The following is a 14,406-nucleotide window of genomic DNA, read 5'->3' as shown; positions in this document are numbered from 1 at the left end:
TGAGAGAGAGAGACGTGTGGAATGTCTTGTTTCCCCGACGATATAAAGCTACGGGACATGGCCATTGTCTCCAGATGGTGAATTTGTGGATTAGAGACTGTACTACATGGAAGCCCTCAGGCAAAGTGGGCTGGTTGAGGGAGAGATTGCATCACCTCAACCTGATTGACATCTATGACCCTGCGAGTCAGGATAAAAGAGGGTCTGAAGGAACAGCCCCTCAGACGCACCAGAAGAAACGTTAAGCGACCACATAATAGCAGGAAGTCATCTGAAGGAGGCCACGTGCGTTCAGTTCCATTGCTGGAACTGGTGGTTGGAACCACGGAAAACGGCTTTTAGCTAACAACGTGGAAACCCACTCCCCTGACTCAACGGATTGGCATCATAAAAGACCTGGGCAAGTTTAAAACACCTCTCTCTTAAACCCAAACACTGCAGCTTGAACGAACTAACAGTGACTGTTATATTTCCATCGGACAATACATTATCCCCTAGACAATGATAGAGCTATTTCTTATTGGCTATTATTATACCCACACTTTAGATTTAGTATTGACGACATATATTATCTGTATGTTTGCAGTAATCTTATTTTTGTGCCCCTTTATCAATAAATAATTTTAAAAATAGTACCATCAGACTTCAACGGACCTCTCTATCCTTGCTGGTAAGTGACCCAGTTACAGGGTTTCGTAACAATACATAGTCCTTCTGTATAAATCTACTAGTAAGCTGTCAGTTTTATCCAGCCCAATGCATATTCTGTATAATGTTCACCAGTTCAAGGCTATTACAAGAATTTTGGTAGGTTAGCCTCCAGCCCTTATAATTTAACTGCTAGACCTATGTATGTTAGTTGAGAGGAGATGACTGTAAGTCTAAACTATCCAATAATCTGATTTTCCAGTCTAAGTCAAGGATATTTTGAGTCACAATTATTACCAATTATAGAACAAGCCTATATAGTATCAGGACAAACAAAGACATATATTTGATATAGCCTATTGACTCTGTCAAGATACTTGTAAACTGAAGCAAAATGTTGTTCAGTTCCTTTAATTGAGTTTCGTCTTTAACAAAGAGAGAATTCAATTTGAGTTAGTTTCTCAACAGTAACTTGAAAGACTCATTAAGTGCTAATCATTTGCTTAGAAAATGTTGCAAAAAACAATGACTGATCCTGGAACAAGCTGCACGTGCAAGAACATGTTATAATGGGATATAAATTATTTACAAATGGAAACCTGTAAAATGTTACTAATACTCTCCCGTTACATACCATAACTAAGTGGCTAGGAGCCCATCTTAAAGTTGTCCTTGGGTAATAGTAAGTCAGTCATGCTGAGGCATATGGGGTTCACAACAGTCTACAGTTGTTTCCTATAGGTGACTGCAATACTAATGCATCTCCAAACTCCACAAAAAGTGCATTTCAGAATATTTGGACCTTTTATGTGATGGATCTGTTCAAGCATCTGGATGGGAATTGGAATGAGGCATGTGCCTATTTCTTGATCACACAGAAAACAGACTTTGTAATGATTTGTTAGTTGTCTAAATACCATGTGAAGATAATTAAACTTAGACCCAAATGTGCCTATTCACATTATTGATCTCACTCATATATTAAGCATCCAGTCTTCCATTGTGTACATCTGAAATGTTTTGTCACTGAGACAAAAATCAAGAACACAATAACCTGTAAAATGATGTGTGAAACTCCAAGGTTAACAAACATTCTGTCATTAATTTGTGTTTTTATTCTGATCAACAAGTAGTGAATTTAGTATTAAGCCAAACAGAATAAGATGAATCCACAATACACGTCTGTGCATTAGAAGCCATTGGTTTACCAACAGTTGATTACAAAATTTCATTAATTAAATGAAATCTCAGTTGCTTCTGTTTGTTTAATTGGAACCAACTTCAAAAGCAAATTGAAATTACAGCTATATAACAAGGATATTAACTGCAGGATATGCTGTGTGACACTTCAAGGAGAGTTTTAATATTCCCTTGAACACATTCATGCTGCTTCCACATCTGGATAAATCCGTGAAGCTCAGAACTGAGCTGTCCAGTCCCCCAGATACATTCCTAGCTGAATTACTGCCACATTATACATGTGCTCTCACAATGCTCTCTGCTTCTTTCTAGACAACTGACCCAACCTATTCCTCTCCACTATTTCCTCTGTACGGCAGAAATTGTCCTCGCTCTCAATAATATCCCCTTTGGCTCCTCCCGCGTCAGCCATGGATCACAGCTATAACTGCAGTTTTGTCGGCTATGTGGAATAATCTATGTTCCAAGCCTATACTGGTGTCACTTCCCAACTTTTCCTACGCTATGTCGATGACTGCATTGGTGCTGCTTCCTGCACCCATGCGGAGCTTGTCAACGTCATCAACTTTGCCTCCAACTTCCACCCTGCCCTCAAATTTACCTGGTCCATTTCCAACACCTCCCTCCCCTTCCTCAATCTCTCTGTCTCTGTCTCTGAAGATAACTTATCTATTGATGTCTACTATAAAACCACTGACTCTCACAGTTACCTGTAAGAATGCCATCCCCTTTTCTCAGTTCCTCCGGCTCCACTGCATCTGCTTTCAGGATGAGGCTTTTCGTTCCACAACAAAAGAGATGCCTTCCTTCCCTCCACCATCAACACTGCCCTCAACCGCATCACTTCCATTTCATGTATGTGTGCCCTCACCCAATCTTCTCGTCACCCTACCAGGGATAGGGTTCCTCTTGTCCTCAGCTACCACCTCACCAGCCTTTGTGACCAGCACATAAATCTCCAGAACTTCCGCATCTCCAACCACCAAGCACAGCTTTCCCTCCCCTTCATACCCTGCTTTCCACAGGAGTCACTCCTTACACAATCCCCTTGTCCATTTGTCCCTCCCCACTGATCTCTCTCCTGGCACTTACCCTTATAAGCAGAACAATTATTACACCTGACCCTACACCTCCTCCCTCACTACCATTCAGGGTTCCAGGTGAGGCGACACTTCACCTGTGAGCCTATTGGGGTCATCTACTGTATCCAGCGCTCCCAGTATGGCCTCCTCTATATTGGTGAGACCCGACGTATATTAGGAGACCACTTCGCCGAGCAGCTATGCTCCGTCTGCTAGAAAAAGCAGGATCTCCCAATGCCCACCCATTTTAATTCCAGTTCCCATTCCCATTGCAACAAGTCAGTCTGTGGTCTCCTCTGCTGTCGAGTTGAGGCCACACTCAGGTTGGAGGAGGAACACCTTTTATACTGTCTGTGTAGCCTTCACCTGGCGACATGAACATTGATTTCTTGACACTCCTCTCCTCCACCATTCCCCTTCCCCTTTCCCCTCTCTCTCTCCTGTTATCCCCTTACCTGCCCATCAGCTCTCTCTGATACTCCTCCCCCTTTTCTTTCTTCATGGCCTTCTGTGCTTTCCTATCAGGTCCCCCATTCTCCAGTCCCGTATGTATCTCTTTCACTAATCAGCTTCCCAGCTCTTTACTTCACCCCTCCCATTCCCCCCCCCATTTCACCTGTCAGCTTGTGTTTCTTCCTCCCTTCTCCCCATCTTCTAACTCCAGCTCCTCATCTTTCTTTTCTCTAGTTCTGATGAAGGGTCTCGGCCCAAAATGTCGACTATATGCTTATCAAGTTGTGAGGGACTGCAAAGCAGACTCCAAATGGATTCTAAATGGACATAAATCCATTACAGGAGCAGAAAATATGTTGGGAAAGTGGGAAAGTGCAAGGTTATTCATATTAGAATTTAAAATGTGACATCATTAGAGGACATGATTTGAGAGTTAGGGGGCAGAAGTTTAAGGGAAACACGAGGGGGTATTTCTTTACTCAAAGAGTGATAGCTGTGTGGAATGAGCTTCCTGTAGAAGTAGTAGAGGCCAGTTCAGTTGTGTCATTTAAGGTAAAATTGGATAGGTATATGGACAGGAAAGGAGTGGAGGGTTATGGGCTGAGTGCGGGTAGGTGGGACTAGGTGAGATTAAGGGTTTGGCACGGACTAGGAGGGCCAAGATGGCCTGTTTCCGTGCTGTGATTGTTATATGGTTATATGGTTATATCATTTAAAAGGAGTGCTTCATGTTGTTGCAGTGTGAAGGTATACTGCATACTGCAAGGCTTAATAGATGAAAAGTTAGCATTCAGGTACAACAGGGAATTGGAAAGACCAATTATATATTGCTTTTTGTTGCCATGGGCTGCAGTATAAAAGGAGAAAAGCTTTGCTGCAAATTTACAAACTGCCAGTGAAGCCACGCCTGGAATGTGGTGTCACTTTTGGTTTCCATAATTATGGAAGGACGTGCTTGCATTGAGGCAATACAGAAAAATTTCAGTAGGTTGATTCTTGTGATGAAGTGGTTGATATATAATGGAAAACTGAGTAGTAGGATTGTATTAGACTACAGTAGTCTAAATTTTATGTTCAATAAGTTAGCTCCATTGTTTCCTAGTGGATGATCCTCAAGAGAAAAAGTTGCTCCTCATTTTTGCCTGAAATAAGTCCCCATTTCTAGGTATCAAACTTGGGTAAGCATTCTCTCAGCGTGCTTCCTATTTATCCTTCTTAGAATTTTATATTTATTCAAAGATGATCACTTGATGATTTTCTTTTACCTTGATGAGATGGTTAGGGTCTGAAATTAACTCAGATTTGTTTCATTTAAACTTTCAGATTAAATCTCTTCTTTGTATGTAGATAATATATTCTGAATAAATATATTTCCAATAAGAACAGAAAATGCTAGAAACACAACAAGTGAAGTAACATCTCTGGAAAAAGCTGGGAAAGGGAAAACATAAATTAGCTTTATGAGAGGGCACGGGGTGCTGATGTTGGACAGGACAATATTCTCACAGGGTGAGACCAATGGTGTAGTGGGGATAAGTTATTGACGAGACTGTTAAGAATCCACTAACAATATAAAATGAAAGCTATAGTTTTACAGGAACAGAGAGAGAGCGAGAGAGAGAAAGAAAAAGAGAGAGAGAAATAATCAGAAAACAAATATAAAGGAACATGAATACTGCAAAGTACAGAACAGAAGGAAATGCCCAGTCGGTCATGACAAGTTATTGGAGAGAACAACTGAGCTTAACACTATAAGTATAGGAGCAGAATTAGACCACTGTGCTCATTGAGACTGCTCCTGTATTTAATCATGGTTGATTTAATTTTGAACTCTATTCTCCTGTCATCTCCCCATAAACCTTAACCCCCCCCCACCTGTCAAGAACATATTAATCTCCGCTTTAAATTCACCCAATAACCTGCCCTGCACTGCTCTCTGTGGCAACACATTCCACAGATTCATAAGCTTCTGTTTGAAGAAATTCCTTCTCATCTCAATTTTAAAGAGACCTCTTTTTTATTCTGAAGTCTGTGTTCTCATGTCCTATACTCTCCTACTAATGTAAATATCCTCTCCTATTCTATCCAGGCCTTAAAATATCCATTTAATTTCAATGAAATTTCCCTCTGCCCTTACCCTCTGGAGAGTACAGGGCTATAAACAGAAACTGTTCCATATATGCTGAACTGTTAATTCCTGGGATTATTTTTCTCTACATCCTCTGTGTCCTCTCTAAGTCAGAACAACCTTTTATAGATATGGAGCCCCAAAATTGCTCACAATATTCCCAAATGCAGTCTTACCAATGCTTTATAAAACCTCAGAAGTACGTCCCTGCTTTTGTCTAGTCCTCTTGAGATTATTGCTTATGTTGTATTTGTCTTCTTTCCTACTGACTCAATCTGCAAAGTAACCTTAAGGGAATCTTTATCTAGGTTCCCAAGTCCCTTTGTACCACTGATTTCAGAATGCTCTTCCCTTTTGGAAGATAGTCTACACCTTTTTATCTCCAAGCAAAGTGCATAACTCCACACTTCCCAGTACTGTTTCCCACATGCCACTCCTTTGCCCACTAGCTCAACCTATCCAAGTCTTTCTGCAGACTTTCACTATATTAAATTATTCCCTCAGTGTCAAAAACACATTTTATTTTGTATATGTTAGAATGATAGTGCTTAGTGTGGGCTTACTGAACACCTGACCAACAGTCATCACATTCCCACTCCCCAAATAAATGTTTGCAAACTTATCATTAATTCTGACCTGTGAAGAAATTGTATGCATCACTGTGTTAATCACTTCATTATCTTGCTAATTTATAATAGATACATTGCTGCCTCCTCTACACCAAATTGCTTACTAAAAATGTCTAATACTGATGAAATTTCGAACACAGAATTTACAAATTACATTTCAAATGATTAAAGATATTTTGTGTTTAATTCTAAGTTCTGATGTTTCTAAAAAACACTTAACATTGAATAAGTGGTTGCAATTTTTCCCTTAGAAAGTTATATTAACGTTGTTCTCAAAAGGTATGTCTATTAATTAATGATTTCCCTATGTTCCTTTCTCTCTCCCACCAGTCCACCCACTCTCTCTCCTGCTGCTTACTTTCACTATCCCTTCCCCCTAGTTCTCCACTGCCTGGTTTTTATTTGTCCATGACACCGTTACCTCTCCCATCTGGATCCACCTGCATTGATTTTTTCTTCTTATCCATTTCCAGCTATTACCTACCAGCCTGTGTCTGAACACTCCAACACCTAGCTCCATCTGCCCAGCATCACCATCCCACAATCTGGATCTACCTTTGAGACCCTGCTCTTGCCTCTGTATACTGGTCACCTTCCCTGAACAGTCTTCGGCCTGATGCAGGGTGTCGACCCAAAATGCTGACAGTCTCTTTGCATTCACAGATATTGCTTCACCTGCTGAGTTCTTGTAGTAGATATTTTTGCTCCAGTTTCTTTCTAATTCCCTGTTGTACCTGCATACTAACTTTTTATGTATTAAGCCCCTCATAAACCTTCATACTGCAACAGCTTGTAGAAGAAGAAGAGTGATGCCACATTTTAAATTCCAATATGAATAACTTTGCACTTTCCCGCTTTATGTTTCATCTATCAATGTATCTTTCACGCATGTAACAGATCTACAAACGTATATCCATTTAGAGGCTGTTTTGCACCCCATCACAACTTGATAACCTACTTATCATTATAGCACCAGCAAATTTCACTATTATAGTTCCAGTCCTTTCATCAACATAAAGTATAAATTGATGATGTCCCAGCACTTATCTCTATGACATTCCACTAGTCACTGATAGCCAATCTGAAAATGAAGAATTTACGCTCACTTTCAATTTTTTTCGTCAGTTATCTATTCCCGTATTCTTGCTCACATAATACCCCTGACCCCATGCTCTTACTGAATGCCTTCTGGAAATACATATCTACTGGTTCCTCTTCAATCACCCTGTTTGTTACATTGCTAAAGGATTCTAGAAAATTTGTCACCTTTGCCATCAAAGTACCACCAACGTCTGTAATATCACCCATCATTATCCCAGCCACAGCAAATCTGCTGCTAATGATCTACACCTTAATTGTTCCAGATTAACCTTGGATTGTTCCAGATCCACCAATCCAAATGCTCCTCTCCTACCTTCCCCGTCAATCTTATCTGAAGGTCCGCTTCTAATTTGCTATCTGAACCAATCGTTTATCACTTTCTCCACAGTCTTTAACTTAAGACTTTTTGTCTTAGTCTCAAATCCCCATATGGACTTAACTCTTCTCATCCATCGAATCCATTCCAACTACATAACCTTGCAAAGCTTTGTGCTCCTCCATATGCAGCTACCCGTGAATCAATTAATACCTTTGGCCACCTGAGCCCCAGAATTCCCTCCAACTACCTCACCACCTTTTCAAGTCTCTCTTCTTTCAGGACCCCAAACTATTTCATGAAACAATATTTAAGTCATAGCTTAAAGTTTAAAAGCATTAAATGAATGCAAAATATGTTGAACTAATTATGCCAAATTAGAACTTCCCTGACTACAATTGTCAAATAAACAGGAACATTATACAATTTTAATAAAGGTGCACATGTGAAATTGATGCTTCTCTTTCCACAGATGCTGCCTGACCTGTTGAGTTTTTCCAACATTTTCTGTTTTAGTTTCAGGTATCTAGTATTTGCAGTTTATTTTGATTTTCACAATTATATAATGATACATTTAATTATTGTTTCTATAAAATGATTTTACCCATTATGCAGGCTTAAATATTTCTAAATTTAGCTATGATATTAGAATTAATATCGCCAATTCAATATCATTACTGGAAAGAATCATGGCTAACATATTGCAAGACAGCTTCATTGCCAAGAGTGATCTAGCTGCCTTCTCTCAAACAGAATAGCTTTCAAAAAAGTGCTTAGGTCCAAACTTTCAGCTTCTTAAACTTAATTCATGAAAAATACATTGATAGATCATCGTCATACCCAAATGTGTGTCAACGTGAAGTTTTGCAAATAATCAATTACACTGTAGTCACTGACTGCACAGTGGAGGGTGGGGGGTGGGGGAAGATTATAAATCAGTTCTCAAGGAACAGGATAACAAGATGCAAAATAAAATTTGCTGTAATAGGCAAAGTAAAATATCCACAAAGCACTCTAAATTTAGCAGATAAAACCTAACAATATTTGTCTTAGTTTCATTTAATCTTGGTATTCATTCGCGGGTCCATTAATATATTTTTATTGTTGGAAATATGCCTTGGACAAACAATGATTCTTTCTTCATACAGGAGAGGTCACTGATATACTGTAATCCCATGTTGTACCTAGATCCTTGAGGAGCTGCGTTTGTTGACTAATACCCTAGCATTCTGCATAGACATGAGTTAGGAACTTCTTGCACTAGTATTACTGATGGATATTACCATTAACAATGGAACCAATAATAATACTAAGAAATGGGTTAGTTCTGATTCATTTAGAAAGAATACTTCTTTCCTTCAATAGGTGTTAAATTGCACTTTATAAAATGAATACTTTGAATTTTCTCTGCACGCGTCTTTGCTTTTCTAACTCTCATCCTCATTTCAGCAGCTCTTCAAAACCAAACTCATTTCCTGAAATATTCATCAAGGAGTTTGATAGGACTCCTATTTAAACATAGGATATCTTGCTGTGTTAAAACATAACCTAATTCTGAGTCAGTTCTATGTTGAATCAAATGATCATGACTGTCGAGATGGCTGTACAGACATGAGATTTGAAAATTGAACTGTTCCATTAAATATTCACTTGAAGACATCAGTTAGAAACCTATATAATTTTAATTCTACTTTGGACTTGATTTTCCTCAACCTGCATTAATGTCATTATGTTTATTTTTGTTTATTTTGTCAAGGAAACTAGGTACAATTTATGTTTATGTTAATATTGTTTGTTATGTTTAGAATGTATTTTGCTGCAAAAAAATAGTTTCAATGGTAAGTATGCCTATGAAAATTAACATGCATTTGAACTTGATTGTCGTAGTATTGAGTAACTTTGATATATTCTGTTCATTACAGTAATCATAAACACAAGAAAGTCTGCAGATGTTGGAAATCCAAAGCAACACACACAAAATGCTGGGGGAACACAGCATAGGCAGCACCTATGGAAATGATTAAACAGTTGATGTTTCAGGCCAAGAATTTTCCTCAAGGCCTGAAGGTTTTTGGACTGAAATGTTGACTTTTTATCATTTCCATAGATACTGCCTGACCTGCAGAGTTGTCCCAGCTTGCTGTGTGTGTCACTATGGTAATTGATATTTTTTGAATGAATTGTTAATACTAAACTAATAAAATGAGCATGAGCAATATTTAGATTACACATAAATATAGCCCAGGCTGGAATATCAAACTAAGTGAATCTTATGCCACAAAATACAATTAGATACAATATTTATTATTATTTAGCATGGTAGCCCTCTCATTCATTCCAATGTTTTTGCATTATAGATTTATAGTATGTTGTTCTATGGTTATGATAATATGGATTGCTTTGGACATTCTTCTGCAAGATATTTAGACTATTAAAATATCATTCATAACTAATCAATTATAAACATAACCATATATAAATAATGATTAGCTAGCCCATTTGAATTTAAAAAGTCTGGCTTACCTGACATTGTCATGTCTTTGGATGTATATTTTATGAAATATCCTTTCTGGAGGTTTGAGGAAATCTTCTTTCATTTCCATAGCTACATTTCTGGGTAATAGGCTCATTAGAAGTCTTTCCTGAGGAAAATTGCAGAACTATAAATATAGAGACAAAATCCATGTATCTGAGTACTTTGTACAGTTGATAGATTATTAACAAATAATTGGAGCAAGTACATATCGACCCTGTTAATATACTAAGTATAGTAAAATTATTAAAATATGAAATTTAATAGCAATGATTTATTAAAGTGGATTATGTATCTATGCAACATACAAGCATAATAAGACAAAATGGATGCGCCTCTTAATATATTTAATATATTAATTCCACGGAGTAATTAAGAAATTGAGCTAGTAACTATGTGGACATTTCATGATGAGTATAAATTTCAGGTGAAATGCTTACAATGCAGCGAACTTCATTCTTTTATATGCCAAACAATATCAGTATGAAGTATTATTCCACATTTAAAGTTGATTGTTCTGTGAAGCACTACTCTACAAAAGCTACTTAACTGGCATTTTGTTGAAAGCAATGAACTCAACACAGGCAGCAAGCAGACTAACTCCAATAAAACATGTGTTTAGAAATTACTTCAGTTATTCAATTTACTATTACACACAGAGTTAACTGTCTTTAGAAATCTGACTCTGAGCAAGCCAATTACAGTGATGTTGATGAACTGGGGGATTAAACAGAAATGCTCGATAATGGTTCTTTATTGACTGAAATTAGCAGAAAACCACTACCCTTATCAAGCATCAGTCAACTGGACTACACAAACTACTCATTATATTGAGAAATCATTAAAGGATATGCTGGTTGATACAAAGTAGATCACAAGTACAACTAATTTTGTTTTCAATTTTTGAGACTCCTATATGAGATAACTGAATTTGAAGAGAAAGCTACATCATTCTTGGGTTTGGAGTTCAACACCTTCTTCAGGTTAGGCATTGTTGTGCCAGATTGTTCCGATTAATCATGTGCATATATTCAGTGATGATGTGGCGCTGCGTTGTCACACCTCAGTGGGAAAAAAACGTATGATTGACTATATTTTAAGCAGCATTTACAGTGAGGACAGTCAAGAGCAGTGGAGCTCCAAAAATCAAAAGCAGATGAAGGGTGTATATTTGAAGGTACTGTACATATTAACATGCACTTCAAAAAGGATCAAACACCAAGTTCCTGTATATGCTCCCTTTCTCTTATTATGCTACTTATTGAGAACTGGAATACTTTTCAAATGATAACTGTATTGATACACTCATGTACATACCTTGAGATTATTTTATGTGCTAACTATAGCAAATATCCAAAATGGCAAACACCACATAATATTGCATTTTATCTAACCAAATAACTTCATATTTGCCAAGGTGTTCTAATAAGTAAATATAACACCTAAAAGACATAAGATTAACTATGGACTTGATTATGGTGCCAAAGTGACTACCTGGGAAAGCTTCACATTTGTCACATTATGGACTGATTCTTCAATATTAATACTTTTCATTAATTATTTCTGATTACACAGATGCTTTGGAAGGGAAAATTGAAAAATAAACCTGCTTTATTGAATTAACCTTATTTCCTGCTTTAGGACTGTAATGACTCTATTTACTTGGAAACAAATTACCTTCTTGAAATGTAACATTATATCATAAAATCAAATGCAGTAGTTTTATAATGCTTGATCTAATGGCATAGAGTCACAGAAACTAATAATTCGAGAGTCAGCTACTTGGTTTATTGTGGCTGTACTAGCACACATCTGAAGAAACATGAAAAGTCCCACTGTTCCATGTGCCTATTTTCTCACCTGCTTTGGAATATTTAATCTAATTCTATTCAATGGAGAAATGGTCCATTTTATGTGTTGGAAATTACAACTCTTTGCATAAAGATTCATTTTAACTATCCTTCTTTAGTAGATATTCTCATTGACAAACCTGCATCTCTTCCTCATTAAGTGTTTTATTCCCATATTTTCATTAACAATTAATAACATTTCATTCCGTTCAACAGTTCATAAGTATCAATTACAACTCTCATGACATTAAAAAGCCCATATTGCATCTCTTCTTAGCTCAGAATAAAACTCAATTGTTGGCTGAGAAAACACGATGAGACCCAGCCATGTAACTTCAAATACATAATAAAACAGAATGTGCTGACAACATTTAGATATTAGATGCCAAGAGGAAATCAGATAAATTAATACTTGCTTTGCAGCTTTTATCGAATATGTTTACACCTGTGAAAATTATTATACTTCCTTATAAACAGTGGCATATAGACCACAAAATTCATTGCTTAACTGGCATGTTCTGTACATTGGCGCTTGGTGTATAGTTTATTGAGAGCTCGCACAGTTTTTTCCATTTTATTGTATATCTTTTAATAGTTTTTCTTTAGTGAACATGAAAAACTGTGCAGATATTTGGGTATGTTATTATTATTTGTCAAAAAGTATACTTGGCTTGATATTCAAAGCATCCGTGGAAGGGTGATATGTCTATGCATCTGGAAAATTGGACGGTATGTGTGTTATATTTTATATAACAAGAGGCTTAGATTAATCTTAATCACGACAATTAAAACAATTGATTTAGTCAGTGGTAGAGTAATGAATTTTAATGAAGGGAACCTATCACTTCCGAAGTCCAACATTATTAATTCAATCAATCTGGAGCAACTTTAGAGACGTCATGGATTCTTTTTCAATTTTACGCGATTTAATGGCTTTCATTTTTATCTAATACGTTTGATTATTTAATCTAATTTTATAGTTCTACTATACAGAGACGTTCAATATTAAGCGGATATATTTTCGTTAAATATATTGAAACCATCCAATTTTCTTCATTTTGTTATTCATTTTATTACGGAACATCTAATTCTCCGTTTTCCCACTGTGCGATCTTTGGCATTTGTTTCCTATGCACCTGGAGCCAAACTTACTGACCTGTTTTTCATTTTCATCCTCCAGGCGGAGGCGCTCCTCGATGCAGTTCCTCGCCTGAAGAAAGGCTTTCCTCTGGGCTCTCTCTGTCAGGATCCTCACAAACACCCCAGACATATTCACGCTGGCAAACAGAACAGCATTGGCCACAAGCTACAAGAGGGGACACAAAACACCCCGTTCAATCCAGTCTCTCGATTCTAGTTACCACTACACGAGACACACAAGTCAAGAAACAGTATTTATTTTTACAATGGGCTGTTGCACTATTGGGTACAACAGGTGTTTTTTCTCTCTCTGTGATTTATACACGCCCGCCCAACATTGTTACTGATCAGTAGGCGCGAAGGATAACATGGACTAATGTCAATTTTATACAACTTACTTCGCCCTCCGTTTACGTGAACACACACACACACACACTGTTTAAGCCATGTTCTCTATTTTCTGGCGAGACCGATTCAATTACATCGCCGGATTCACCTTATCCTAAACCGCCGCTGGAGTCCAAGTATCTCTGACCTTTAGACCAAACTAGAGTCGCAAGCCTTCCTATCTGCACTCCCTCATCCCTGACATTATTTGCAGGGTTCATCCTAAGATAAAATGCTAGCAAATATTTTGCAAGTTGATTTTAAGGTCACGGTAAATCATCAATAAGCAATAGATGTGGCCAAACGCTGCCCGGATCACGTGCATTTACAAGACTGATGATGGAATGGTTGTCTTAATCAGTGTAATGCCCTTGGTTAACAAAATCCCAACAGCTCGGCCATTCAGTACTACCATAATACCACCAGAATTTTGGAGACAAAAGCTAACACTTAGCCTTTAAACTACATTTTACGATTTAATCTTCTGTCTGCGGAAGTGGTCCTAAAAGGGCTGTGGGGTTAATAGATGCTAAACTCTTTGGCCTCTGGTGTGAAGAGTTGGTGCCAGTCCGCACGGACATAAGTATCAACCAATTGCTTCCCGTCTGTGGACAAAGCCTTTGCCATGCATAATGTGATGGGGTGAATGTGGCAAACGACGGGATGGAATAAATTTGTCGCCTCTATTCAGAATTAGGAAATTTAATCAGAAATAACAGGTATGAAGGTTAAAGTTAATCCGTCTCTCCACGGAGTTTGCAATCTTAAACGCTACTTTCAACAGAACATTTCTCCCCTCTCGCACTCCATCTCCCTCTCCCACTCGGAGTCTATCTCTGTCTCACTGAAACGGCAGAGCTGGAGCAGTTGCCAATATCCTTACAACAGCTTTCAGAACTGGGGAGATCGTTCAACATCCCTCCCCTTCCTAAACAAAAG

The 14,406-nt window shown here is 37.8% G+C and overlaps 1 protein-coding gene across 1 annotated transcript in view; it reads right to left on the bottom strand.

Annotated features, from left to right (window-relative positions):
- Positions 1-13,245, bottom strand: part of LOC132395020 (adenylate cyclase type 1-like) — a 253,841-nt gene extending 240,596 nt beyond the window's left edge. The window contains exons 1-2 of the mRNA XM_059971346.1: positions 13,097-13,245; positions 10,081-10,199 (exon numbers count right to left, since the gene is read on the bottom strand). Of these exons, the coding sequence (XP_059827329.1) occupies positions 10,081-10,199; positions 13,097-13,210 (233 nt within the window). The 5' untranslated portion in view covers positions 13,211-13,245. The remainder of the gene's footprint in view (positions 1-10,080; positions 10,200-13,096) is intronic.
- Between the last annotated feature and the right edge of the window lie 1,161 nt (positions 13,246-14,406).

The sequence above is a fragment of the Hypanus sabinus genome, chromosome 6 (assembly GCF_030144855.1).
Source record: "Hypanus sabinus isolate sHypSab1 chromosome 6, sHypSab1.hap1, whole genome shotgun sequence".
In the NCBI taxonomy this organism is placed as follows: Eukaryota; Metazoa; Chordata; class Chondrichthyes; order Myliobatiformes; family Dasyatidae; genus Hypanus; species Hypanus sabinus.
This window is presented reverse-complemented; position numbering and strand designations above follow the sequence as displayed.